The sequence below is a fragment of the Bos indicus x Bos taurus genome, chromosome 19 (assembly GCF_003369695.1).
Source record: "Bos indicus x Bos taurus breed Angus x Brahman F1 hybrid chromosome 19, Bos_hybrid_MaternalHap_v2.0, whole genome shotgun sequence".
NCBI lineage: Eukaryota > Metazoa > Chordata > Mammalia > Artiodactyla > Bovidae > Bos > Bos indicus x Bos taurus.
This window is the reverse complement of record NC_040094.1, coordinates 11,395,454-11,419,875: the sequence shown is the minus strand read 5'-3', so window position 1 is coordinate 11,419,875 and position 24,422 is coordinate 11,395,454. Positions and strand designations below refer to the sequence as shown.

At 45.3% G+C, this 24,422-nt stretch overlaps 1 protein-coding gene across 3 annotated transcripts in view; it reads right to left on the bottom strand.

The window, feature by feature from the left end:
• Positions 1 to 400: 400 nt before the first annotated feature.
• The window catches only part of YPEL2 (yippee like 2), a 67,912-nt gene continuing 43,890 nt past the window's right edge, over positions 401 to 24,422 (bottom strand). For all 3 annotated transcript variants that reach the window (XM_027519508.1, XM_027519510.1, XM_027519511.1), the window contains 3 exons: positions 10,198 to 10,241; positions 9,076 to 9,184; positions 401 to 5,192 (listed from right to left, as the gene is read on the bottom strand). In XM_027519508.1, the coding sequence (XP_027375309.1) occupies positions 5,103 to 5,192; positions 9,076 to 9,184; positions 10,198 to 10,241 (243 nt within the window). In that variant the 3' untranslated portion in view covers positions 401 to 5,102. The remainder of the gene's footprint in view (positions 5,193 to 9,075; positions 9,185 to 10,197; positions 10,242 to 24,422) is intronic.

Sequence of the window (24,422 nt, the reverse complement as noted above, 5' to 3'; positions counted from 1 at the left end):
CCATTCAGAGGTAATGTTGCCTCTTTTTGACATTATTTTATTGATTCACCTGCTTTTTTTCCCCTTGGCCTAATGCAATTCTATCTCCACAGAAAATTGGTGTAAACAGAAAAGGTTGCAGAGACTAACAAGGGGCTTAGTAGACAGAAATGATAAAGGTCACTCCTGCATTTCTGATCTCCAAAACCAGGGGACATGTTTATAGATAAGCAGGAGACCTGAGTTTTATTCATTAATCAGCCAAGTGTCCTTAGAGAAAATAACCCCCTAGGGCCTCAGTTGACAGATCTGTGAATGGGCTTAGACAGATGGCCTCCTTCTGACCTTTCAGTTAACTTTTATGTGTTAAAATGTCGAGATAAAACATGCTGGGTCAATTAAGACAGAGGAGCCCTGCAAATAATTCATATTTGAAAACTTTATTTTCTCAAATGAGCACCAACACAGATTGGAAATATGACAGAAACAATGCACTTTTCTCTAATACTGAATCACTATGTACAAATACAGGAAATGGTGAAGACAAATTACTTGAAAATAATTTTGTTATTGAAGCAAAGTGACCTGAAAATGCCACTAAAAAAAAAATAATAATAAAGATAAAAGAAAAACAAAACCCAACAAATACAGTTTGTAAACACAAGCATAAATAGGCAGAGTCTGTATTGAAAGATAGTCTCTGCAGGTTGGAAAAGGGAACTGACTCTCACTTTCACCCAAATGTTATACAAAAACATACGGGCAGGTAGAATTTGATACTATGAGAACGGCTTGTTTCTTCTTGGCTTTATCTTTCACTGCTGGCTGATTTCATGACGTTATTTTAATTTTAAATATTAAATATTAATATATCTCTTTCCTCGACCTAGACCACTAGCATGTTTTCTCATTTGAGGCAGACTCATTTTTTAAAAAAATATCTAAGTTGATTGTGTTCAATATTTGATTTCCCAGCCTCTTCCTGAACCTGAGGCAATGTGACCTTAAAAAAAAAAAAAGCTATTTACCTACAAAATATGTGTATTATTTTATTGACATTCTTTTCAACCCAAACCGGTTTAATGTTTAACATGATGTGGCTTCCACAACAACTGGAGCCCCGGGTCCATGATGAGTTCCCTCACCTCTCAGTGAGGGACACAGCTGTGACTGCTGGGTCTTCACAAACAACAGATTTCCTTTACAGTCTGTAAAAGCTGAGCACACAAAGACGAAGGAGCAAACTTGCAACAGCTCCGTGCTCGGGGAAACAAACTCCTCGAGGGTTGTGCTGCTGGTCCACTCGGAAACAAAACCAGCAGAAAGAAAGAGAAGAAAAATCTTATGTGCCCAAGGTGTAAACTGTAGGTATAGTGTCCCCCCAAAAAACGAAAACCGCAGGCACGATGCAAAGTGCTTTACACACACACACACACACACACGCACACGTGGGCGCACACACACTTACACAAACAATTAAAAACAAGACTCCAATCTGTTGGAAATTCTTCCAACAAGAGGAATCGCTCTAAGTTGTTACTAAATTTATTTGATTTCTTTTCTTTTCTGGCCAATAGCGGTACAAGAAAATATTTCAATTCTCAACCTGGTAATGAATGTACTGCAGAGTCTGTTCCATTGGGAAGAAATACAGAGACATTGCTTCATTTATTGCCTCTGTCCAAACTAAAGTGATGGAGATCTTTTTTTTTTTCCTTTCCTTTTCTTTTGCAAGAGTATACTGGTGATCACTGTTTCCCTTAAAATATACTTCAAGAAATGCAGAGGAAACTAGAGAATTTAAAAATGAAAATAAAAAGTGCTCTCAGGGGATCTGAGAAAACAGCACCAAATATATTATTTAAAAAATTAAATATTATTTACAAAAGTACATTTCACAAGCAACTGTTTCTTATATATCCTCTTGAAAATCTTTTTATAAAGGGGACACCTGTCTTTCACACACTGATCTACCAGTAAAGATTGACTCTATCCTATCTCCGTCATCTTGTTGTCCGGGGAATTGGGCAGGCCCAGCTGACGTTCCGTGGACACTGAGCTTGGCTGGATTGGATACACGTCAAATCAACCCACCAGTGGCCTGAGACTAATATCCCAGCAGGCTGGGTGTAATCCAGGGCCGCCCACGCCATATGACCTGGGGAGGCACGAGGGAGATGGAACTAGAATCTGCCGGCTGGACTTCAGCTGAAAAGGAAGACAGCTGCTGGCTGAGGTCTAGCACGTCATGCCTTTTTCCTTTCCCCTTCTCCCTTTCCCTACTCCGGGCACCCCACCTAAGCCTTACCATCGAACTCCAGTTCCCCAAACCCACCAGGGGTGAATGGATGAGGTCTTTGGTTATGCTCTGAGTCCATAATTTGGTGAGGAAATTAAAAAATGAGCCGACTGAGGCATCTCCCTCACTCAGCTGCGGTCTCTCGGATACTGCCAGACATTAGTAGACAAGCCATGAACGGAGCTCACGTTATAAGAAGCACTTTCGGTTCTTCTTAGGGAAAGCCTAATGAGTTGGTTCTTTCTTACCCTTGTCATTATGGAAAAACCAGCATTTTGTGCAGCTCTCTTGCACCATGTGCCCACTGGATGCTCAATGGATAGTAATTTAAATTAAAGCAAAACAAAACACCAAAACCCGGGTCTAACTGGAGCCTGCTCTGATCCATGCAAGAGTCAGAGGCCCCATCCCCAAAGACGACCAGTGGCACTTCAGTCTCCTCTGCCCCTTGAACACTCTAGGGCACCTCACATCCAATTCCTATATGACCATGCTCGGTTTTTACACACCTACATGTTCCCCCCACCCTGACCCTGCCTGTTTTCTTTTCCTGGAAAGGATTATCAATAGCCAGGACATTCCCTGAGTAAAGGGGCTAATCAAAACACAGAAATGAGAGCCACTACCTTCAGCAGGGATGCAGAGGGGAATTTATGATTTCTGGGCTGGCAAACCAGCTTAGGAATGTGAAAGTTGAAAATGATTTTTTTTTTTTAATTGAGATCTTAGGCCTGGGAGCCAGAGGAACTGTTTTCTCTGGGATTGGAAATGAAAGACTTCTGAATCTCAGTCTGCTTTTTAGTAATGTGGAGAGAACAACTTAATCTCCCAGGGTTGCTAAAGCACCAAACGACGTGGGCCAAGAAGCTTTTGGGAACAAAATTTGCTTTTGCAGAACCCTCTTTGTTTCACGGAGGCTGTCTGCTGCTAAACGCAGGGCTACCTGGCTTCCCGTTAGCTCTCCACCCAGGACTGCCAGGGCAGGACCATGAGCATCTCAGGCCCTGTGCTCCACCAGCAGCCCACAGAGACGCAAAAAGGCATTTCCATGACAGACTCACCCTCTCTGGGAATCTGGTTCCATTTTGAAAACGTCCCGGGTTGGCTGCTTTAATCTTGCTTAACAATTTTACAGGTTCTCGTCTCCTTCAACTCACTCTTTTGTGACTTTTAAGGTGAATTTTCCTATAGGATCAGCCTACTGGGAGAATGAGATGCTGAGAATTACCTAACATAACCTACACATATCTTAGCAATGATAATATTTTCAGTCTAAGCAATGAAATTCTCTCAGTTAAATGAGTTTCGGTCATGCACTGCGTACTGGCTAAATTGCTGGAGAACAGACTTCACAGTGTTGATTAAATGCAACAAACTCTTCTCTCATGAGCCTCACAGAGATGCGTTCCCCACTTCCCTAATATAATGAGCTTTGGATGGGGAGGTCGGGGGTGGGGTGTAACACTGGAATTTATAACTTGCCGTCTGACATCAAATTGAAGACTTTCCCGTTGCTGGATCACACAGACAGATTTCTCTCCACACAAAAACATTCAAGTACAAAGAGAAGAAGCTAGGGGCATGAGGAATCTGTCAGCCAGGTCATCACTAAACTCGAAGGCTTGGGACTTTGTTTTCCGCAACTACAATGATAGAACTGGAGGAAAACACCCAAAAACTCATACGCGTAAAGAACTGCTGTTCTCAGTGAAGCCAATGCATACCAAAAAAAAAAAAGATGCACTTAACCTGTAACAGTTCAAACCTAAACTATTCCAGGCTCTGCCCCACCCACCCCCTCTCCCTTGCCACAGTGCTCTTCTCTTATGAAGGTTCAGAAAAAAAGGTCAGTCGGAATTGCTAACTGGTTCTACTTTTTTATTTTCTCTGGCCCAAGATCAAGGCCATTTCTGCAAGAGCTCCCCAACTGCACCTCCCTCCCCTGTGTTCCCTGTTATCCTCAATCATTGATTTTTTTTTTTACTTGATTGCTGGTCAAAGCCTTTGGGATATTTGCATCTCGCGCACATTGCAAATGACAGTCCCCTCTCCTGTCACCTACAGTGGCTGAAGAGGCAGAGATCACCCAGAGGAGCAGTGAGGCGTCAGTCATCAAAACCTTCTGGGCTTTTCCCAAGTCATCCCCTGCTGCCAGGACACACTCCCCCAACCCCCACCAGCTCGGCCCGGGAGAACCAGGCCGGCCCCCTGCCCCGCCAGCGAAGACGAGGGGCCACCCTTCTTGTGTTCTCATTGGCTAATCTGGCACATTTGGTGGCAGGAACAGAAGCTTCTGATCAGAGAGAATGCAGTCATGAGGTATTTTTTTTTCCTCTTTGTCCTCTTAGACAAGTCGATTATTTCAAGCCTAAGTTCCCAGGTCTCCAGGAGCAGCACAAGTCTGTTCCTACCTCTCCCCTCCCGTCCCCTGCCCACCCGGGACCCTCACACCCCCGGGCTGGGCCACTGTACTCCTGCCCAGCGGCCTTCGGGCAGCTCTTCAAGGGCCCTGGGGCCTTCGTCAAAGTGGGCTGCCGCCATGCGGGCAGGCGTCTGTTCCTTTCGTTGTTTTGTTTTTTTCAGCCAACACTAGAACAGAGAGAGAAGCCAGGATCAACTCACAAACAGATACAAAGCAAAGAGACAGAGAGACAGCGGTTTAGAGGCCGGTCACCAGAAAGATGGCGTCAGGGTGGGAGAATGCCCCAGATGGCAAGGCCCCTAAATGGATGGAACCACGTGTTCAGTCACTCTCTCACGCTTGGGTAGAATGTTCGGTTGGATGGCATTCACGTGGACGCTGGGTTGGCTGGATGCTCTCCCATCAGTCCCAGCCATTGTCCTTGATCATGTGTGCTAGCTCAATGATGTATTTGCCTTCTTTATATTTCTGGCTGCTTTCAAAGGCGTGTTCCTACGGAAACACAAAGGAAGAGAAGACACGGAATGACCAAAGATGCGCAGGTGACTTCTGGCATACCGGAGCAAAGGCAGGGCCAATGACAGGCCTCGGGGCCTCTCAAGTCTGACCCCAGCCTCACCCAGACTCACTGAGAAGGCCCACTGCTCAAGCACGCCATGTCCCCTTGGCTTAACTGCAGGACTGAGGCATCACCAGGGCTTTCTCCATATTTACAAAAAATTTAAATGTTTTTAAATTTAAGTATTCTAAATATTTTCTCAGTATTTGCAGTAGAGTTCCTTTAGCATCTTTGCTCAAACGTCATCATTGCAGTAAGGTCTTTATTGAAAACCACAACCTCCCCTGCAGCCACCTCCCTTGCCCTCTGTCGCTTCCTGCTTTACTTTTCTCCACAGCACTTAACCACATTCAAACATACAGCATAACTTGTATCTATTTTGTGTCTTTCCGTCTTGTTCATTGTATATCTATTTTGTCTTTTGTCTGCCTTGGTTTTTGATGTTAACCAGAAATCTGTCCTGTGGAGGTATCCATAGAATTTCTGTGCCAAATTTTTATTATTTTGGGGGGCTGTGCCAAGCAGCTTCCGGAATCTTAGTTCCCCGACCAGGGATTGAACCTGGGCCCTCAGCAGTGAGACCACAGAATTCTAACCCCTGGACTGCCAGGGAATGCCCACTGTGCCATTATTTTAAACCGTGCTTGTTAGGCTGAGAGAAGAGACATTGGGGGAGAGGAACAAAGTGTACTGTATTGCCAAACAGGTCTCTCTTTTATTTCTTATCTTGCTATTTCCATGTCAGATGGGTTAAGTTTGTTTTTCCATCATTGCCTTTCTCTAGGGAGAAAGGAGCTGTATGAACTGCAGGCTGAAGGACCTGCCGGCCCTTGAGCCCCACTCAGCTGCGAGGCCTCCAGAGGACAAACCCAGCACAAAGCAGCTGGGAGGTGCCCATCTGAAACAGTGCCACAGGCTCTCCCAGCTAACAAGCCCCACAGAAATAAGTCCTGCATCAGTGTGGCAGCAAGGTGATATTCTATTTGCAGGTACAGATACAGAAAGCCATCTTGGTGTGTCATCTAAAAAACAGTGGGTGTCAGGGTCATCAGATGGCGAAGCTCAATGGGCAGAACAGTGGAAAAACTCTCCCTTCTGAGCCCCCCAGATCGGGAAGGAGCTAAATCTTACTGCTGATAGGTGCTGGGCAGCATCTGTATGAACTGTATCTTCTGTTCTAGAGCTCAGGGGCTCTGGGTCTCAGAATGCAAGTTCAGACTTGAGTCTCTCATTCAGAGAGGAGTCATTCCCCGTAGCAGAGAGGGGAGGGGCGCCAAGAGAAAGTGCAAACACACACACACACACACACACACAAGAGCTGTGGGCTCAGCAGTAATTTCCCTGACACCTCATTATTCCCCAGCTCCGTCTGCGTGAGTGTGATGTGTACACAACAGAGGAATACGGTTTAGGAACAAGACCTGTTGTTCCATGGTAGTGTGTTCAGAATACAGGGGGAGGAAAAAAATAAAACTAGGAAAGTGACAGTGTGTCCCTATTTAAAAAAACAGAGAGAGAGAGGGAAAAGAAAGCCAATACGCCCACCCCTCAAGCCTCAAGGCACTTGCAAAATGTCACAAGTGGACTCTAGGAGACAGAGCCCTGGATCTGGAATTGACACAAACATCGCAGATTAAACCCTGCTCCTACTGCTTCCCAGCATCAAAAGCATCATTTAAGCACCTGACTTCCATTAATAGTTTGCAAAATTATAAACTTTCCATTTACAAAGTTGGGATAATTACAGGGTCATCGTAAGGGTCAGAAGGAATAATAGAATGAAAGGTTGGAGCACTGGGGTTTGTGAGAGGGGATCAGGGAATGTTTGGGGAGACGGATGTTTCTCTGTTGTCCTGTCCAGCTGTTTGATCTTCACTTGTGGCTTTCCTCCCAAGTATCATGACTATAAGCATCCTGAGAGCAAGAACTGTCTCTCGTCCACTTTTGTATCCAACACAAAGGCTCTTAATAAATAAAGCTTTGTCAAAGGACTGGATTTTTTTTTTTTTTTTGGCCACTCTGTGTGGCCTGTGGGATCTTAGTTCCCCAAATAGAGATCCAACCTGTGTCCCCTGCATTGCAAGGTGGATTCTTAACTGCTTAACCACTGGTCTGCCAGGGAAGTCCCCAGGACTTAATCATTTTACCCGAAGTAAGGAGCCAAGCCGGCCAACTCAGGATTATTTTCTGTCTATGATCCAGCACAACTTCAAGGAATAAGATAATCAAGAAGCTGGGAAACAAAGAAGGGGCAGAACATTTCTGGGTAATCAAAACCAGAACTGATGCCCCAAGACCACACAGTGGGGACCAGTGGCCACATGGGAATCAGAACGGCCAAGGCCCTTTCTCCCAGATGAACCTGTGGCTAAACCTTCTCAGCATTGTGAAACACAGCATCTAGGTTTTTCTGTTCTCATTCTGAACATTCCAAGGAAGACATGAAAGACAGACTCTAAAGGCTGTGCTCCTTCCCTGGACTCTACCTGCTGCAGCTTTTATGCTCTGAGTATTTTTAAACTTTATTTCAACAGAATCATACTTTCATGGCTGGCTTCTCTTGCTCGATATCTTTTTTTTCACACAGACTCATATTTTTAGAGCAGTTTTAGACTCATCGAAAAAAGGAGCAAAAGACACAGATTTCCCCTATGCTCCCTGCTCCCACATATGCAGAAGCTCCTCCACCAGCAAAGTCCTGCAGAGTGGTGTCTTTGCTGCCATCAACAAACCTACATGACACATCCTTATCACTCTCCAGGAGGTTCTGACTGCTCCTTCAGGCTCCTCCCCAAGCAGGTCCTACGAGCCAGCCCTACACCGACCCTCTGCAACAACATGGAATAAAGTTCTCTCCCAGAAACAGGAAGACTGACTTTTCAACATCCCCACAATGACAGAGAGGGGAGAGAAAAGCACTGTGAAAAGATCTACCGATAATAATAGCAGCAACAACAATAATAATACAAGTTGACTCTCACTGAACACACATACCTCCTCTCACCCTGGCAAGGCTCTGAGCACTCTCCTAGCTGCCAAGGAGACGTTACAAGTATCTGTCGAGGGACTCCCCTGGCAGTCTAGTGGTTAAGACTGCACTTCCAGTGCAAGGAGTGTGGGTTCAATCCCTGGTCAGGGAACTAAGATTCCACATGCTGCATGGCATGGTCAAAAAATAAAAATAAATAAAAATTATTACCCTGCCTAAGCCTCAGTTTCCTCATCTGTAAACTAGGGATTAAATTATGGCTCACACACTAAGGATTCTGTGAAGAGTAAATAAAATCACGTATGCCTGGAACACGCGGTCAGGAGGTGTTATGTGCCATTGTTACTACTACTACTATTACTACTGGGCTTCCCTGGAGGCTCAGAGGGTAGAGCGTCTGCCTGCAATGCGGGACAGCTGGGTTCGATCCCTGAGTCGGGAAGATGCCCTGGAGAAGGAAATGGCAACCCACTCCAGTACTCTTGCCTGGAAAATTCCATGGACTGAGGAGCCTGGTAGGCTACAGTCCATGGGGTCGCAAAGAGTCGGACACGACTGAGCAACTTCACTTTTCACTATTATTGCACTGAGAGGGCGAGTGACTGTGTGTCCGTGTGTCAGGAGCAGGTGAAGGATTGAGTAGGAAGAGTGGACTATCAATGCAAAGAGGATGCTTGGATGCCAGGAACTGCTCTTTGAACTCGGTTTCCCATGCTCATTGCAGACAAGCCCACAAGGCCGGGGAAGCAAGTGGGAGAATGCATTCCAGTGACTCTCATTAGTTTCTTCACAGCGCGCTCTCCACCCACAGACCCCTCGGTACTTACATATTTCCAGCCCAGGGTGGTTTTGCAGTTTTCACAGTAAATGTCTGCGACGGCGTGCAGTCCTGTGAGCAACACTCGCTCTTCTGCCGGCCCGCAGCCCACGTTAACTCTGTGCCGGGGACGGGGAGAGAGAGAGCGGGGAGTCAGGCAAATGCCCATCGGTTGTTGAAGCTGAACTCCCAGCAAAAGATTAACTGAAGAAGGCTGCCCAAAGGAAGCTAACGCTAAGCGCATCATCTCTAACTGAAACTAGAAGCAACCTCAAAGGCAGCCACATGGACACATCTCCATTGAGCTATCTGTCAGATCTGAAAGTTCTGATTCTGTGAGTCAACTCAAAATAGTCTTTATGGTTGAGACTTTGCTTGGAATTTTTCTTTTTTCAGAGCTTTCCTTAACAAGTGCTTTTAGGCTTGTGATTTAAGGGGACAAACTGACAATCACACTGAAGCCCACAGCCATGAGCACAGGTCCTCAGAACTTCCTGAGGACAGACTGTGGCCGAAGAGTCAATCATGACAGCAGAGTCCTGTCCTCATCACAGGGACGGGTGAGCCCCATCTATCAGCTCTCTAGACTCCTACATGGAGCTCCTATTATTTCAAGCTGGACATGCTAGATTTCCACTTTCACAGTTCATCAGGCTTGCCTTCCCAGAGAAAGTTGTAAATGCTGCTGAGGGCTGTGGCAGACCATACGAGGGGATGGAGGCTCTTAGCTTACTCCACTTTACAAAGCCTCCTCCAGCCTCAGTCCTCCAGTGGATCCCGGGGTCTTCTGTTCATCCTCCTTTCTGCTTCGGAGACACGTCTCAGGTCTAGTTCTGAGACCTTCGTGGTCAGGCTTCAGGAGAAGCACTCCAGCTTCTTTGCTAGGAGACTATAGCTCTCTGTGCTTACTGGAGTACTGCCTACATTATTTTTAGCCCAAGATGATGCCCCCCCACCAAATTCCCCAAGGATGACTGGCTAACATGTGTGGTAAATAATGTTCCATGGGGTTCTGTGTGTGTGTGTGTGTCAGAGAGGACAGGTTCCATTGTGTAATCATCACAGAGTGTTGCTTTTCCCCATCCCTCAAAATTTGCACCGAACAATGGATGTACCATTCAGAGACACTCACACTGAGTTAAAGAGGTATGCTCGTCCTTGACTTCCTTGGAACGACTGAAATGCAAGAAGACAAATCGATGGTTAGAGATCCATTTCACCCACCCAGGGCGGGGAACCAGCCCCAAAGCACAACAATCATGACCTTGCGGGACTGACACAGCTAAAAGGGAGCAGTGAGCCAGTTAACTGTCCAGCTGGCAGATGGCATGGTGGGAGGAGGAGGAGGCAGAGTAAACAGAGGTACGGAACCCGGGGCACCCACACTTGGATTGGCAAGAAGACAGTATTAATCCACATTGGCCTTTCCTGGACCCATATGATTTTGGCCATCTGTGCTGCCCACAGTTTTCCTCGAGTCGGCCAGGGCACGGTCACAGGCACGAGTACCTCTCCAGGCCCTCTTGGTACAACCCTCAGGAGACAGCAAAGAATCCCCAGGGTAAGAATGAACCACCAAACCCACACTTCTCACTGGTCTTACTTTTTTGGAGATCCTAATTGCTCGAACAGTCACTGTCTTCCTAATTGGCAGCACAAGGACTTTCCTGGTGGCCCAGTGGTTAAGAATCCACCTTTCAATGCAGGGCACACAGGTTCGGTCCCTGGCTGGGGAACTAAGATCCCACACGCTGTGCAGCCAAACAAACAAACAGAAAAACCTGCAGTGCGGGAGTTCTCTCTTTTTGAGGTGCAGGCAACTTGATCTCCAGGTCACAGGAATACCCACTAGAGGGTAATCCCACTTTAGGAGCTTCTTTCTTCTGGCTGGAGGATGGCAGGGACTGGGAGAAACTGGAGCCTGAAAGCTCACAGTGCGATACTTCCACTAACACGGGCCCTGTCCATGTTTTCCTCCTGTGGTTGCACTGGAATGTCTGGCTGACATGAGCCAGTCATGTCCTGCACTGCTGCCTGCATTTTTAATGCGGCTTGACAACTGTACCCTGAATTAAACATCCTCGTCTGCTCTCAAGACCACTTGGAAAAGAAACAACCAAACAAAATAAGGGACTCTCCCGTGACCTCTGTTATTCAGTGGCTGGAGAGATCCAGGGCTGACTGGTTAACAGATGACCAGAGGGCAGGAGAGAACCAGACAGGACACAGATCACTGCGCCCAAGACAGCTGTTGTCAGAAGCAATCAATGGACTTTAGGAATCGGGGCCGCCAGCCACAGAGAAGGGTTAAAATTCTTGACTTGTGGAAAAACTGTCTTTGGGGCAGCTGGATGGTTGGCTGCCTCCAATGTGCAAATGCACCAGAAGCCTTGGCTCCCGGGTGCAGCTCCAAGGAGCAAGCAGGTGTTTCCCAGCTGCTGCTTGGGCAAAGCCAGCTCTCTTTCCTCTGGGTCTTGAAGCATCTCCGGGGAACACATGAGCTCCAGGCTAGAATTGAGCATGAATACAAGTGTTACAGCCTTGAGACCTGGAACCTGGAAGTCCATGCCACATGTTCAGATGAGACAATGTCTCAGCGAAACAGACCATGGATTTGGCCAACCAGTTAGTTCCGTCTCGGAGCACACAGACACCCAAGCACCACCAGGATAGCAAAAGTTTCACCATCTGGTCCCACCACCCCCTGTAGTCGCTTCTCTTGCTACTCTGCCACTGTCTTTTGCTCTAGTCAGGCCAAACCACGTGCAATTCCTGGAACTTGAATTTCACCAACTTTGCCCACGATCCTCCCTAAGATGGGGAGGTTCCTTCACTTGACCAATCTCAAGCCTCAGCTTGGCCTCCTCTCTTCCGTAAGGCTTTCTCTGACCTCCCCAAGAAGAGGCACCCACTGGTACCCATGGACGGGACCCGTCTTGCTCACTGCCTGTTCCTTTTTTTCTCAGCTCTCAGCACACTTGATTTCAACTGCCTGTCTGACTAACTCCCTCACTAGACTGTGAGCTCCCTGAAGACATAAACCGTGTCTTCAATGTCTCTCTGAACCCGCAACACATAGCATGAAAAATCTGGCATCATTTACAAAATATTTATCCCATGAGTCAATTGCCTCTAACTTCCTTTAAAAAAAAAAAAAAAAATTGCTGCTTCTGTGCTTTAAGACATCAATAATGAGACTGATGTTATAAAAATAGGATCTTAAACAGTAGGAGCCTTGCAATTTTTTACAATGGGATAGAGTAGCCCAGAGAGGTTCATTTATACTCAAGTACTTAAAAATGTAAAGATAAAGTTATGCATTTTTCCTTCGCCAAAAAAACATTCCAAACTACCTGAACAAAAAGTTGCTGAAAAAATGCTGACTTGGCAATATTTTTTAAAAACACACACACTAAATCTGCCCCTTCAAAGTAAAGGCGACATTTTGACAGGGAATGGAAACGTAACTCCTTTTCCAAAGAAACTTGTACTACAGAGAGAACTGGTATTTAGCAATGTTTTCATTTTATATGATCTTTGTAGTTCAAAATTGAAATGTCTGTACAAAAAAACTAATTCAAAATGGAGGCTATTAAGAAAAAAAACGCAGGAGAAAATCTTTGTGACTTTGCATTAGAAAAGACTTCTTAGATACTACATCAGCAATACAATTTATAAAAGAAAAAACTGCTAGATTTCATCAAAATTTTAAATTTGTGCCCTGAAAAACACTGTTAAGAAATAAATCATAGACTGGGAGAAAATATCTACGAATTGCTTTTCTAACAAAGGATTTTTATCTAAAATATATAAAGAATTCTCAAAATTCAGTAATAAAATAAGAAATCCAATTTTAAAATGGGCAAAAGATTTGAAGAGACTTCACCAAAGATAAGCAGATGGGAACAGGCCCATGAAAAGATGCTCAACATCTCTAGCCATTCAGTTCAGTTCAGTTCAGTCACTCAGTCCTATCTGACTCTGCGACCCTATGAATTGCAGCACGCCAGGCTTCCCCGTCCATCACCCACTCCCGGAGTTCACTCAGACTCACGTCCATTGAGTCGGTGATGCCATCCAGCCATTTCATCCTCTGTTGTCCCCTTCTCCTCCTGCCCCCAATCCCTCCCAGCATCAGTCTTTTCCAATGAGTCAACTCTTCACATGAGGTGGCCAAAGTACTGTGTTTCAGCTTTAGCATCATTCCTTCCAAAGAACACCCAGGACTGATCTCCTTCAGAATGGACTGGTTGGATCTCCTTGCAGTCCAAGGGACTCTCAAGAGTCTTCTCCAACACCACAGTTGAAAAGCATCAATTCTTCAGCACTCAGCCTTCTTTATAGTCTAACTCTCACATCCGTACATGACCACTGGAAAAACCATAGCCTTGACTAGACGAACCTTTGTTGGCAAAGTAATGTCTCTGTTTTTGAGTATGCTATCTAGGTTGGGTGTTGGTCATAACCCTCCTTCCAAGGAGTAAGCGTCTTTTAATTTCATGGCTGCAGTCACCATCTGCAGTGATTTTGGAGCCCCCAAAAATAAAGCCAATGCAAACGAAAAACAACTGACATAGCCCTATTAGAATGATCCAAAAAATTTTTTTTAACTGACAAAACTAGGTGCTCTCAAGGACACTGCAAAATGGCAATGTCTGGACAGAGTTTGGCAGTTTCAATTACTCAAATGTAATGAAAACCTATGTTAATACATTTAACAACATGGATGAGCTTGAAATGCTTTAGGCTAAGAAGATCAGTGGTTGCCAGAAGTTATGGGTAAGGGGTGAGTTTGATTACAAAGGAGTAACATAGGAGATGGAATTATTTTCTCATCTTGACTTTGGTGGTGTGTAAGACTACGCATGTGTCAAAACTTATTGAATTTTTTAAAAAATTATTTTGACATACACTAAAATATACTCCTGTTGGTGAAATCCAGTAGAATCTTTGTTCCCCAATCAGGAATTGAACCCAGGCCCCTAGCAGTGAAAGTGCCAAGTCCTAACCACTGAACCACCAGGGAATTCCCACAAATATTCCATTTGAATCTACCTTTCTTTGTAAAGAAGTTTTCAGCAAGGCCAACAGTTAAAATGAAGTACTGAAGAGGACTGTCTTTAGGACACACCTCTGAATTAATGAGGGCTTCCCTGGTGGCTCAGATGGTAAAGAATCTGCCTGCAGTGCAGGAGATCCGGGTTTGATTCCTGGTTTGGGAAGATGCCTTGGAGAAGGGAACGGCTACCCATTCCAGTATTCTGGCCTGCATAATTCCATGGACAGAGGAGCCTGGCAGGTCCTAGTTCATGGGGTCAGAATCAGAAGCAACTGAGTGACTAACACTTTCACTTTCTGAATTACTGAATCATAAAGTGATAAATGAAGATTTTTTTTTTTCCCTCCTGAAAAGAGAACAGATTCAATCATATATACTTTCAATAAAATAAGTTTAAAAAGTTATAATTGTGCTATTTTTTCTTCCATGCTTTTAAATTGCATAAATTATTAAAAATTACTAGTAAATGTTTATAATGTATAAATTAGCAACCCTATGTATACCATTTATAAATAAATAGACATATTAGGAGTACACACTCAAAACACTTTCCTGGTAGGGGTTTGTGACTTTAAATGCTTGGAGGTGACTGTTCTGGGGGTTCTAAGGCAAGGCCTAAGACTGGCTTTCTCTCGTCAGTGTTTTATAGTTTTCTATATATAGAGATCTTTTGTTTTTTAGGTAGATTTATTCCTAAGTATTTTATTCTTTTCGTTCCAACTCCAGTGAATGGAATTGTTTCCTTAATTTCTCTTTCTGTTTTCTCATTGTTAAGTGTATAGGAATGCAAGAATAAATTAATTTAAAAAACATCATATGAAAAGTAAAAAAAAGAGTGGCTTTCTCTAGCCTGACACACATTCGAATTTCTAGAGAGTGGGGTGGGGGAGGGCACATGGAGAAGAGTCTTCAATCAGGCCCAGCGGCGCCTCCCAAGGCCACCCTGGCTCCTCCAGGGGTCTTCTCCGAGGGTGTGCTGGCAGCGGCCCATGCTCTGCAAAGGCTGCTGAACCCATCAGGCGGCGAAACCTACAGAGGCACCCCCCCTAGCGACAGCATCAATGAGCCGGTCTCCCCAGGCCCGCACCCGGGACCAGCTGAGTCTCTGAGGACAAGAGAGATTCTGCAAGCTCTTCCGCCATGGCTTCCACACTGGGCCGCTGCCAAGCCAACATTTATGATGAGAAAAACATTCACGGAGAACAACAGGCATCTTGCAAATAGACACAGACAAGAATAGCCCGGCTGGACCGCTGTATCCTGTGGGGCCCGGCCCAGCCTGGTACGACCAGGCGCGGCCTGGCGCTCCCTTGAGGGAGGGTGGTACCGAAGGTGGGGAGACTGAAAGTGGTGAAGGGAGCAATCAGGATGGAGCAAACAGGATTTCAGACCAGGAGATCCCAGACAGACGGTCAGACACATTTGTTTGCTGTCGTGACTGCCAGGCAACAAGGCAGCTCTTTTCCATGTTGTATATCAACCAAGGCTGGTATTCAGGACTCCAGGAAAGGGTTTTTTTTTTTTTTTTTTTTTTTCGGTTGTTGTTGTTTTTTTAAAAAATTACCCCAAACTTCTCTTCTGTCCTTTAAAGGAAAGTTATAGTTTCAGACCCAACCCTTCCAGCCAGCTCAAAGGAACGGAAAGGCTTTGAGTTTCCTGTTTGGTAGCCAAAACCACTGATTTCTGGCCCCTTTGAAAGTCTGGAAAGCAGCAATTCCTTTCAAATGCAGGAGGACCACTGAAAAACGAATATTTGTCAGGGGAGGTGGCAACAGAGCAAACATGTGGATTCCTCCTTCTCTCAAACAGGCTCAGGCTGTGAAGTCCTCCTAGCATAAACAGGGCCTCTCAGTCTCCTTTCTCTGGGAAGGTCACCCATGTCAATTGAGTTCGTGCCCCAGGAGGTGCCCAGGGATGAGGCAGGCAGAGGCCCACCTGATTACTCAGCTGTAACAACCGGAGCTAGCCCTGGGGTATCTGCACATGATGAGAGGATCTCATCTCGGCTCAGAAATTCAGGATAAAATCCTGGCTTCACCGGGAGAATTATCTACCCTCTGGGCTTCCACATCTTTTACAGCTGTGGATGGAAAACATGCCCAAGTCCTAAGTTGTTGAGACCAAGAAGTAAAACAAGGTAAACCAAGTGCAGAGGGAAAAGGAGATGAGTTCTCCACCTTCCCTCTCTGGCCTTTGCAGGAGCCTGCAGCAGAAAGAAGGTTGACTCAATCTGCTTCTTCAAAATCCATAAAAATACAGGGATAGCGCTGCAGCTGCCGATGACTCTTTCCAGTTACAGTATCGTCCACAGGCACAATGTCCATTACATGGGCTTTGAAGAAGTGGGACTGCTAGAGTTGGAGCTTGGTGTGGCCATATATTCACAATGCTACTAACGTGGTCAAGCCAATTTACTTCTCTGAGACTAAACTTCCTAATCTATGAAATGGGCACAGTAAAGTTGTATTCACACTCACACCAGATTTGTATAAGAAATAAATAATACTGTGTACACTTCATGGCATGAGAGACAGAACCTTACCATAAAAGTCACCATTAACAAAAGTTAATGTATACAATTCAGGGGCTCTTGGTATATTCCCAAGGTTGTGCAACCATCACCACTATCTAATTCCAGAACATCTTCAGACCCCACAAAGAAATCTCGCGTCATTATCAGTCACCTTCCATTTCCCTTGTCCCTGGCAGCCACAAACCTCCTTTCTGTCTTTACGGATTTGCTCATGGTATTATATGCTGTACTCTGTACCTTGTCAGAGAAAACGTAACATAGGTATTAGACAGAGACACAATAAAGGAGAAGTAAAACTCCTCCCTTGGGTGTTGGCTGAACACCCCACCTCAACATTCTCCTGGGGAAGGTCAGGTCAGTCCTTTTTCCTTTCTCATTCCTTTATGCATTCAAGCCTGGTGGAGTTTGCTATTCAGGGTCAAAGTAAACCACAGGCTCCATTCCAAAGAGCTGAAACTCAAGCAAAATAATCTTGTCTAAATTTCACCCTTGAGGAAGCATATGGAGAAAGTGGGAAGGGTAATAATAAAGAACAATGAAAATGATGAAAACTTCCACAATTAGAACCCGAGTGCAGTTTAAAGACTCTGAGCAATTAGCTAAGAGGAAAGACAATCAAAGGGGATTTCTTCCATTTTCTCTGCAAATAAGGAGGAAGCGGACTGATACGGAAATAAGAGAGACTTGGGTTCATTATAAGGGAAGAATTTCCTGACTGTGTAGGACTTCCACACTGGGACACAGGTCACCAGCAAAGATTAGGAAAGAATAAAGCCATCTGTATGTGTTTATAGTTTGCAGAAAGTTTTCACACATCTGTCTGGAGGTCTACATGGGGTAAAAAGCAACGTGTGTGCTGCCTAGGGGGAGAAGCTTGGCTGCCTCTGAGCTCTGGGAGGTCCTCTCATTCCTGAACCAGATGAAGGGAGGGGCAGGGAAGAGACTGGCTCTAAAGGAGGAAATATCTGCAGTGTGGAGTCATGAAATTCCAAGGGTGTGGGAGCATACACGATACAAGGAACTGAATGGCAAAAACAAAAGGTGCTGTGGGGCCTGGGTGCCACATTTTATTGCTGAAATGTGGAGACTTCAGGATCTAAATTACTTGATGATCGGACCCTTCAATTTCAGCAGATGCTGGCAGCTCCCTACAACCTGTACTCCTCCTCTCTCTCCACAGAGAAGGCCTGGGACACTTGCATTCTCTACAAGGATACAGAGGAGGGGGTGTCTATGAGCAGACAAGCCCCTGTCCTCTACAGAAGAGAGCCTGACATGTCTGCTGGGGGGGATGGCTTCCGAGACAGAGAGATAACAGGTGGAATCAGGATGCAATGGCAGCCAGTCATTAAAGCTGGGCCCTTTGCAATTCAAATATAAAACTGAAACTTCTGGAGGGGGGCCTTCCCTGGCAGTCCAGTGGTTAAGACTCTGCACCCCAGTTCGATCCCAGGCTGGGGAACTAAGGTCCCATGTGCTGCAGAGTGTCACCTAAAAATAAATAAATAAAAATAAAACTTCTAAGGGGGCTAAAATAATGGAGCTCAAATTTCTCTCAAAACCATCAGGCCCTTCCACTCTTGGGTATACATCTGAAAAATAAAACACTAATTCAAAAAGATACGTGCACACCCCTCCCTACCCGCAGTGTTCACAGCAGCATTATTTATAATTGTCAAGGTATAGAAGCAACCTAAATGTCCATCAACAAATGAATGGATAAAGAAGATGTTTTATATATATATATGATGGAATACTACTTGGCCATAAAAAATAATGAAATTTTGCCATTTGCAGAAAGATGGATAGACTTTTATTCTAAGTGAAGTCAGACAAAGAAAGACAGATACTGTATGATATCACTTATATGTGGAATCAAACTAGTGAATAAAACAGAAGAAGCAAATTCACAGACATAGAGAACAAACTAGTGGTTGCTGGTGGGGAGAGGAATGCAGGGAGGTGCCGGGAGCCGGCATATTGCATATTGAGTGCATAGTGCATATTGCATATTGAGTGCAGCACTTTCCACAGCATCATCTTTCAGGATCTGGAATAGCTCAACTAGAATTCTATCACTGCTGGGAGCCAGTGAGGAACTCCGCCCATGACAAAGGTCATGAGGAAGGAGGCTTGGCATACACAAAGACGGGATCAAGCCTCAGGAGTCTCCCTGGAAATTCTCGAGCAATCTACCCCCAAAACCAGAGTCTGCCTACTTTCTGCTTTGTGCTTTCACCTACACCTCTGACTTTACGGGGGGCTGTCCCCCACTACCTCTCTGAAAAAAGAGTTAGCTTACAGCTCCAGTTAGTAATTCTTGGGTGTGACAGTGTTTCAACCTACAAACTCCTTTGGAAATCCTCTAGCCTGCCTGAATAGGTTTTTCAGGCCACGTGTGACTGTTCAGAGCCTCCCAACTGTGAGAGGCAGGAGATGTTCTAAACTGTCTAAATACAGATTCCTTTGAGCAGTCAAAAGATTGATTAGAAATTGTGTTGGTGAAGGGTTTTTCATTTGTTGAGCCAATGTTTGTCTCCACATCCCCTGCCCTTACACACATTAATGAATATATAGAAGGAATAAGTATTAACCTTTGATATTAATCACGTTAGACCTTAGGCTAAGTAAATTCTTTCCTTAACTAAAACCCACTACACCCTCACCCTGTAGGAATGTAACTTTATTTGGGTGGCGTCTGTTTTGAGAATAATCAGCCCTGGAGAAATAAGTGTCCTGGTTGACTGACCGCTGTCACAAGGAGAGGGTTGTAAATTGTCAGCAGGCCCCCCTGGCCAGAAGATGATGTAACACCCCTAAGACCTCTGTATACATTTGTATGAAGCACCTGACTTTGATAAAAGTCAGGACTGCTGACCCCGCGTGACTTTTGCATAACATCTCAGTGTATAAAAAGTAGACCATGGAAAATAAAGAATTGGGATCAGTTTCTCGAAATACTGGTCTCCCCATGTCTCTCTCTCTTTCACTCTGGCTGAGTCTCCATCTGGAGCGCGGAACCCACCATGCTTACTAATTATGCCTGGGCTTCTAAGATCCGACCAGGGAGGCCTCAGTGTCTCCTCTCCTCTGGGAGAACGGAAGGACGCCTGTGGCCTACGTAAGTGGTGCAAACTTCTTGTCTTGAAGTTTTATTGGTCTCCCGCGTAAACCAAGCCACTCAGCCTCTTTTCTCCACTGAATTTCCTCACTGAGCTATCCTCATCCTATTACTCTTTATATCCTTAATTAACATTTAATTAAGCAGTTGTTTCCTGATCTTCGCCTAAAGATCTCCTTCGAATACCCTGGATCAGCCGGGGCTGGTCCTCGGCAGGGAGGGGCAATATAGGGGGAGAGGGATTTGTTTTTTTTAAGGGTATTTTGAGATCATATGAAATCATGTGTGTGAAACCTTTTCAGGCCTTTAAAAACAATTTACTATGAGCCCCTGAAGTTAAAAAGAAAGCAAATTAATATATCTAGGAAGAACATGATCAGTTTCTTGGATTTAGGTTTCCTTCAGTTCCCAAATCCAACTGGGCATTGGCAAACGAAAACGTCCTGACACTACAAAGGATCTCTGGAAAGCCAGTGGGCAAAACTTTACAGACTCTCAAGGCAAGACTTCCCCTTCGACCAATCCAGACAGAAAGAGTTCCCTGCAAGACTGAAGCCACATGCTATGGGGGTGGGGGGGTGGGTGGGGGGGTTGTTTTCTAAATATCTTCTAACAAGCAATCATGATAGTGAAATTAGAGACAGTTTATAGGTGTGAAGTGAAAGTCGCTTAATCGTGTCTGACTTTTTTTGACCCCATACAGTCCGTGGAATTCTCCAGGCCAGAATACTGGAGTGGGTAGCCATTCCCTTCTCCGGGGGATCTTCCCAACCCAGGGATCGAATCTGTGTCTCCTACATTGCAGGCAGATTCTTTACCACTGAGCCACCGGGGGAGCCCAAATTGAGATGGCTCATTAAAATAAATTGGAAATGGTGAAATACTAGTCATGGCTTATATTTACATAGTGCTTGCTATTTGCCATACAGGGCTTCCCTGGTGGCTTAGCTGGTAAAGAATCCACTTGCAATGCAGGAGACCTGGGTTCTATTCCTGGGTTGGGAAGATCTCCTGGAGAAGGGAAAGGCTACCCACTCCAGTATTCTGGCCTGGAGAATTCCATGGACCATACAGTCCATGGGGTTGCAAGGAGTTGGACACGACTAAGCGACTTTCATTGGACAAGGGAATGGCAATCCCCTCCAGTATTTGCCTGGAGGATTCCATGGACAGAGGAGCCTGGTAACCTACAGTCCGTGGGGTTGCAGAGAGTTAGACAGGACTGAGCAACTAAGCCAACATATGCCAGACAGGATTCAAACTCTTTTACATAAGCCAGGTAATTTAATTCTGTCAACAATCTAATGAGGGAGGGACTTTCATCAATCCCATTTTACAGATGAGGAAAGCAAGACAAAGAAAGGTTAAAACATATGCCAACACAGGGTCAAATTCCAACATATGACAGTGACCCAGGCAGTCTGGCTCCAAACTCTAAGAAATGATTATGTCATCCCATCTAATGAAGATGGAATGACAAGGATGCTGTAAGTGACTTCCTAAAAGAAAGGAGCTCAACAGAATTAGACTAATATCGACATGTTTAAAGGACCTCTGAATGTACAAAGATCTTTCACATATATTAATTGATTTACCTCTAAAACAACAGAGGTGGAATCTGAGGTCCAGAGCTGTTCAAGTGACTTACCCAGTTTCCCAAAGCTTGTAAGTCAAGGTCAATACATAAATCTATAGCTTCTGACTCCAGGTCCCAAGATTTTTCTAGAACGTGTTCACTTGGAAAACCTGTCTCTTTGAAAAAGGAGGATGGATCAAGCTGTCAAAACTGATGAAAGTCTCTTAAGCTAGTCACCCTCCTCTGCTCTGATTCCATATTTACTCAGCAACTGCCTAAATTTAATTCATTCGCTCAGTGGGTTTACCTTCAAGGAAGATAACACACATCTAAGCTTTCGGGATTATCTGTTCCACTGTAAATTAATTAGAATTCTGGTCTACCAATTAGCTTCCTGTGAGTTATGTTAGGATGAATCACTTCACCAGGGCTTGGTCACTCTTGGGAGAATGGATAAAATTTAATTTGTAAACTTAACAATGCTTAAGGCTGATGGAGGGCCACCAAGAGAATGCTCTCTGCAACCTAGCCCGAAACCAGCCCTCCCAGGTAACAACTGAATGAATGATTCTCATTTCACAACCCATGGAAAAAGAAAAGCGAAGAAGCCCTTAAAAATCCACTCCCCTTTTTTTGGGCTCCTGGACTTCATGATGCAGAATGAGCAGAGAAGCTGAAAGAATGCTTCGGGGAGCTTTCAAAAAGAGAAGTAACTACAGTCCGTAGGAATCTCATGAAGTGGACTGCAGGTTAGGTATAGTGGCAAGAGGCCTCCACAGCCATGGAGGATCTCCAAACAAAACAAAATATATGTATGACTTTATCCAGTTTCAATTTCAGAGACCACTGGGCTTTGAGGAGCCCCGGGGTCAACCACTCACCTGCTGTATGGCTCTTGTCCACATCTCCACTAAAGACTAACGTGCGCTCAGTTGTGTCTGACTCTTTGCGACCCCATGGACTGCAGCCCGCCAGGCTCCTCTGTCCATGGGATTTCCCAGTAAGGATACTGGAGTGCGTTGCCATTTCCTACTCGAGGGGATCTTCCTGTCTCCTGTGTCTCTTCTTGTCTCCTTGCATTGACTGGCAGATTCTTGACCACTGTGCCACCTGGGAAGCCCTATTTCCACCAAACTTCTGCCTAAATACTTTCAGGGATAGTGAACACCCTGCCTCCCGAGGAACCCCATTCTGCTGCCAGCCACTCTGATAATCCTTCATCTTTACATCCTTTGGTGCCAAAAAATACTTCTGGTTATAGCTTTACATCGCGGTTTCCTTCCACAGGCCAAGCTTCTCCCAGTTTAGCAGATGAACTAGATTCAAATTCCCTTTCTGGCATTTTCTCTATTGTGTGTTCTTGAAGATGCTCCCCTTTCTGGTCTCAAGTTCCTCACCTGTCAAGTGGGGTAATGGTACCCACCTTGCAGAGAGCAAAGTGACTGGCATAAGCCAGGCCCTTGAAAAGTGGTAGCATCCTTCGAACTTCCTGTACGCGGCATGGTTTTACTCTCACAGAGTCTCTCACTGTCTCCTTAACCTGATTTTTTCATTTCATCTTTGGGGTTCCTGAACACCCCTTTCCTGTCCTGGAAATGCTAATCAAAGCACAAGGACTTGCTTCACCAGTCAGGCTTCAGGCTGTTCACACAAACTAAAGCAGACTGAGTAATGGTTTTCCCTGCCAGGCCACAGGTCCATCACCAGACTTTCCTCCCGTGAGTGTATTAGCATCTATCCACATTTAACCTCCGAATTCATGCACCCCCAGGGACTGGGCTTAGTCAGGAGCAGAGATATATGAAATAGTTATGAAGGAAGAGACAATGTTATTTAAAAGGGTTTGAAGAAATCACAGCCAGCGAGCTCTTATGAAAAAGACTCAAAGATACAAATATTAGAAAGATCTCTGCATTACGTGCTTGCCAAAGTGCAAAAGCTGGGCACTGGAGATTCTCAGTATTCCGTCTAGAGACAGAATACGAGCGGGTCAGAACAACCAGCCGGCCCGCTCCCAGCCCCGGCCAGGCAAGGCTTCATCATCTGCCTCCAGCTCCATGCCTTCCTCACGCAGAGCCCTGCCCCTCTGCACTGGGAGTTGCATCATCTGTGAAATGAGGGGGTTGACTGAGGTTTCTTACGAGGGTGAATATTGCATGAGTCCATATTCTCCAGAGAGTAGACGCCTTGCACAGTGAACGAACATTTCTGAGTCAGACCTCTTTTCTGGTGTTTTTTCAACTTCCTGTTTATCTGGATAAAAGGTCTTTTTTGCTCATCAGCTGGTCTATCTTATCTAATTCCTCGATAAGACTCATCCTCAAGACTTAGAGACTTAAATCCCTGCCACATATTCTGGTGCTCAACCTTCTTCCCTGGCCAATAGAAAAACCTAAGGCACACTGAAATATCAGGCACTGGAAAATCATCTCCTGGGCAAAGAGATTTTCCCACAGTAACACAGTCTATGATACTTTAAAAATAGGAGACATGGGGTGGGGTGAGAGCTAACTATTCAATATTATAGACATGGCTGAGAGCTTCCCTGGTGGCTCAGTGGAAAGAAGCTGCCTGCAAAAATGAAAAGAAAAGAAGAATTGGCCCGCCAATGCAGGAGATATAGGTTCGATCCCTGGTCCAGGAAGACCCCACACGCCGCAGAGCAGCAAAGGCCACGTGCCACAGCTACTGAGCCTGTGCTCCAGAGAAGGAATCACAACTACTGAGCCCACATGCTGCAAATACTGAAGCTCAGGTGCCCTATAGCCATGCTCTGTAGCAAGAGAGTGAAGTCGCTCAGTCGTGTCCGACTCTTTGTGACCCCATGGACTGTAACCCACCAGGCTTCTCTGTCCATGGGATTCTCCAGGCAAGAATCCTGGAGTGGGTTGCCATTTCCTTCTCCAGGGGATCTTCCCGACCCAGGTATCGAACCCGGGTCTCCTGTATTGCAGGCAGACACTTTAACCTCTGAGCCACGAGGGAAGCCACCGCAAATGAGAAACCTGTGCACTATAAGCAGAGATTAGGCTCAGCTTGCCACAACTCAAGAAAAGCCTGTGCAGCAA